At 32.3% G+C, this 3,586-nt stretch overlaps 1 protein-coding gene across 1 annotated transcript in view; it reads left to right on the top strand.

Moving 5' to 3' along the window:
- The first annotated feature begins 865 nt into the window (after window positions 1-865).
- LOC109216396 (vacuolar-processing enzyme-like) overlaps window positions 866-3,586 on the top strand; it is a 4,894-nt gene continuing 2,173 nt past the window's right edge. Inside the window, exons 1-5 of the mRNA XM_019380542.1 lie at window positions 866-1,085; window positions 1,197-1,361; window positions 1,465-1,621; window positions 1,767-1,852; window positions 2,919-3,103. Of these exons, the coding sequence (XP_019236087.1) occupies window positions 915-1,085; window positions 1,197-1,361; window positions 1,465-1,621; window positions 1,767-1,852; window positions 2,919-3,103 (764 nt within the window). The 5' untranslated portion in view covers window positions 866-914. The remainder of the gene's footprint in view (window positions 1,086-1,196; window positions 1,362-1,464; window positions 1,622-1,766; window positions 1,853-2,918; window positions 3,104-3,586) is intronic.

Raw genomic sequence — 3,586 nt, 5'->3', positions numbered from 1 at the left:
TGCCTTTTTGGTCTTAAGTAGTATAAAATTCTTTTACAAAAAATATAGAAGCTTTGTTATAAATATTGTAAATGTACATTTGCATTCCTTATTCCGATACAAATATTCATAATGGCCATAATTTCTAGTACGTATTGCTCTTCTCCAGAGTTCGCCAATGTATATGCCTATAACTAGATGCATTGTATTTCATGTTCCTATACACTTGAATAAATGGATTTACTAAATTTTCTTGCAGCCGAAAATTAGTTAAATAAATAAACTAATAATTATTTTAATAAGTTCCGACAGCAAGTCTTTAAATTATTTTGGAAGTCGACGGCCATAGTCCAAACTTATTGACTTTATTACTCCATTATTCTCTAACTAATTACACTGAATTTAAGGATTAATAATTGCTGTATGGTCATCAATTTGGACATTTAAATGGTTTTAAAATTTTTCTAAAAGAAAAGGATACAAAAATGACAATTAGTAATATGATATAGAAAGCACGATGGTTTTACTTAATACTTATTGTTACTTTGTACCATTTTATGTGTAAACAATTGCATAATCTCACATGTAATGTCGTTTTTTCAAATAAATAGGTAGATTCTCTCAAAAAGAGCAAGAATTGTTTTAATATTCTTTATTCTAACAACTATCTTTGCCATGTTTGATGAATGGTTATTATTAGATTAGACTAACCCCACAGGGTAAACACTGCTTCTCAAGATTAAAACAAATATAGAAAAATTTAACAAACTCTTCGTCAATTCATGAGGAACTACGGGGTCTATGTCCACACGTAGAATGAGACAATTAGTAGGTTAAAAATCTCTATAAATTAATTTCTCACACCCAATGGATCAACTCACTAATCAAAGCAAAGTACTCTAAGTAATTACTTTTAGACTTTTAGTGTGTGAAAAATGGTTCAAAAAAATGGTGTTGTGTCATTCCTAGTTGTACTTATTGTCATAGTTTTTACTGCTGAGGGTCGTAACTTGCTGGAGAGTATAGTTGAAGATGATAATTCAATTGGAACTAAATGGGCTGTGTTGGTAGCTGGATCAAATGAGTGGGATAATTACAGACACCAGGTCATATTTACAATTCTTTTCCTTAGAAATTTAATATTTTATTACTCCATTAATCTCATTAACAATTAGTACATGACGCCTAATGATTTTCTAATTAATTTCTTATTTCAGTCGGATGTATGCCATGCATATCAACTACTAAAGAAAGGAGGTCTAAAAGATGAAAACATCATCGTATTCATGTACGACGATATTGCTTATAATAAAAACAACCCTAGACCTGGAGTCATCATCAATAGCCCCCATGGCCATGATGTTTATAAAGGAGTACCCAAGGTACGTACTCTTTTTTTGTGTATGTAATATTTGTCAAGATATTATTACTTATATCTAATGTTTCTTTATATTTTTTTCATTTTTATTTGTGCTTGTGAGATAGGATTACACAGGAAAAGATTGCAATGCTGACAATTTTTTCGCTGTTATACTTGGAAACAAAACTGCTCTTACTGGGGGCAGTGGAAAAGTTGTGGAAAATGGTCCAAATGATTATATATTTATCTACTACGCTGATCATGGTGCTCCTGGCCTAATTGGTTTGTCTTACTATGCTTCAGTTTCATTCACCTTTAATTACCATGCATTATATATTTCTTAAGAATTTAAATAATACTGATTAATTATGATATATCTGTATATGAATACTTTTCATTCATTTGTTATATATATATATATTCTTAGGTATGCCTAGTGGAGATGCTGTCTATGCCGACGATCTGATCAAAGTCCTGATTAAAAAACACACTTTTGGGACATATTCAAAATTGGTAACATCCCGGCCGTGTTTCATGTGTTCATATCTATGCAATCGAGTTATTTATATAAAGTAATTATACGTAATCTCTACCAATAAGCATTAAATGGTTGTTGGGTTTTTAAGTATATTAATGCTTAAAAGAGGGTGAATGGGAAATGGAGGAAAAATGAAATATTTGAGTTTCATTTGAGATTCCCTCCTTGATGCAGGGACATTGTCCCATATTGGAATAGGAAGAGGTTTTTAAGGAATATATAAGCAATTGCTCTTCTTCTAGCCCTTAAAGAGTTGAGAAGAAGGCAGGCCTCGCGCCGTCGTCGTCGCTCGGCTCGGCTTTGGGTTTGGGTTTGGTCAAATGATCAATTGATTGATTAATTTTTTGGACCAAATTTGTTTGTTAATAGTACATATTAACAAAAATGTTGTTAAATATCTGTTTTAATAATAAAATATTAATATTAAATCCAAGACTATTAATATTAAAATTCAACCGTTTCACATTTTCCGTTTTCTATTTTCGTAACAGAAAATTAACTACCCTCTTCAATTTTCCCTCTTTATTGCTGAGTAAATAGCCATTTATGTTATGGCATTTATGCTATGACCGTTTTGCATAAACAACAATTCTGAAGAGGTGTCAACCCAACATTGGCTATAAATACAAGTCCATTCTGTCAGATTTTCCATACGATTTTCTGAGCTCTCCTCCTTCTTCTGCATTGTTTTAACTTCAAAGAAAGCAACAGTAAGTGTGATTTGCTACCGAACTATGCATTCACTGAAACACTAGTGTTTGAAGTACCACTACACCAGTGTGTAATTCGTTCTATCCTGATAGAAAATAATCCATAACCTTGGGTACTAGGAGGGGATTAAATTCCTTAAGGAAACACTTGGGTTCGGATTAACTTTTGTTTCGTTTATATTTTCTGTTCATATATTGTTTTATCTTTTCCAGAATTAGTTTACAAATATAGTTTACTAACAATGGTAACCTGGTAAAAACGAAACTAAGCTAGATCTCACATGTATATAAATTTGTGTTAATTTAATTTTGTGATGGGATGTTTAATTAGGTATTTTACATGGAAGCTTGTGAATCTGGAAGTATGTTTGATGGTCTTCTCCCAAAAGGTTTGAACATTTACGTAACAACAGCATCAAAGCCTGATGAGGGCAGTTGGGCTACCTACTGTATTTCTTTAGGTGATGGATTTCAATGCTTAGGAGACTTGTACAGTGTTTCTTGGTTGGAGGATAGGTATGTTAATTACTTTTTCATTGATCCTGCTTTTTCTTAATTATTTCAAAATGATTCTACCACTTTTGCAAAAATTTAAAACACATAGAAATATCATGATTTTCGTTTATTATATTCTTAAAATAAAATTAGCAAGATGTTGTTGTTGAGGTGATACAAATAAAAAATTACAATCACCACAAAATATGGAGTGCACCTACACTCCTGCATGGACGTTTTCTTAGACGAAGGACGAGAGCTAACGACCCAGACTATGGACTATCGGGACAAATTAACACTATGAAATGTGAAACTTCCACTATTCGTACCACTTTTTAAATTTTCAAGTTTTATTTCGACAATACAATTTATCTATGTAAATTGAACAAATAAAAAGTGTGCATTGAGTAGGGACAAGGAAATTCTATTAACCAAATGGCACAGCCAAAATGTCGCCCCCCCCCCCCCACCCCCCCACCCCCCCACAGACACACACACACAAAT

Source organism: Nicotiana attenuata, unplaced genomic scaffold (genome assembly GCF_001879085.1).
Source record: "Nicotiana attenuata strain UT unplaced genomic scaffold, NIATTr2, whole genome shotgun sequence".
NCBI classification, from domain to species: Eukaryota; Viridiplantae; Streptophyta; class Magnoliopsida; order Solanales; family Solanaceae; genus Nicotiana; species Nicotiana attenuata.
The sequence above is the reverse complement of the archived record's forward strand: the minus strand, read 5'-3'. Positions and strand labels throughout refer to the sequence as shown.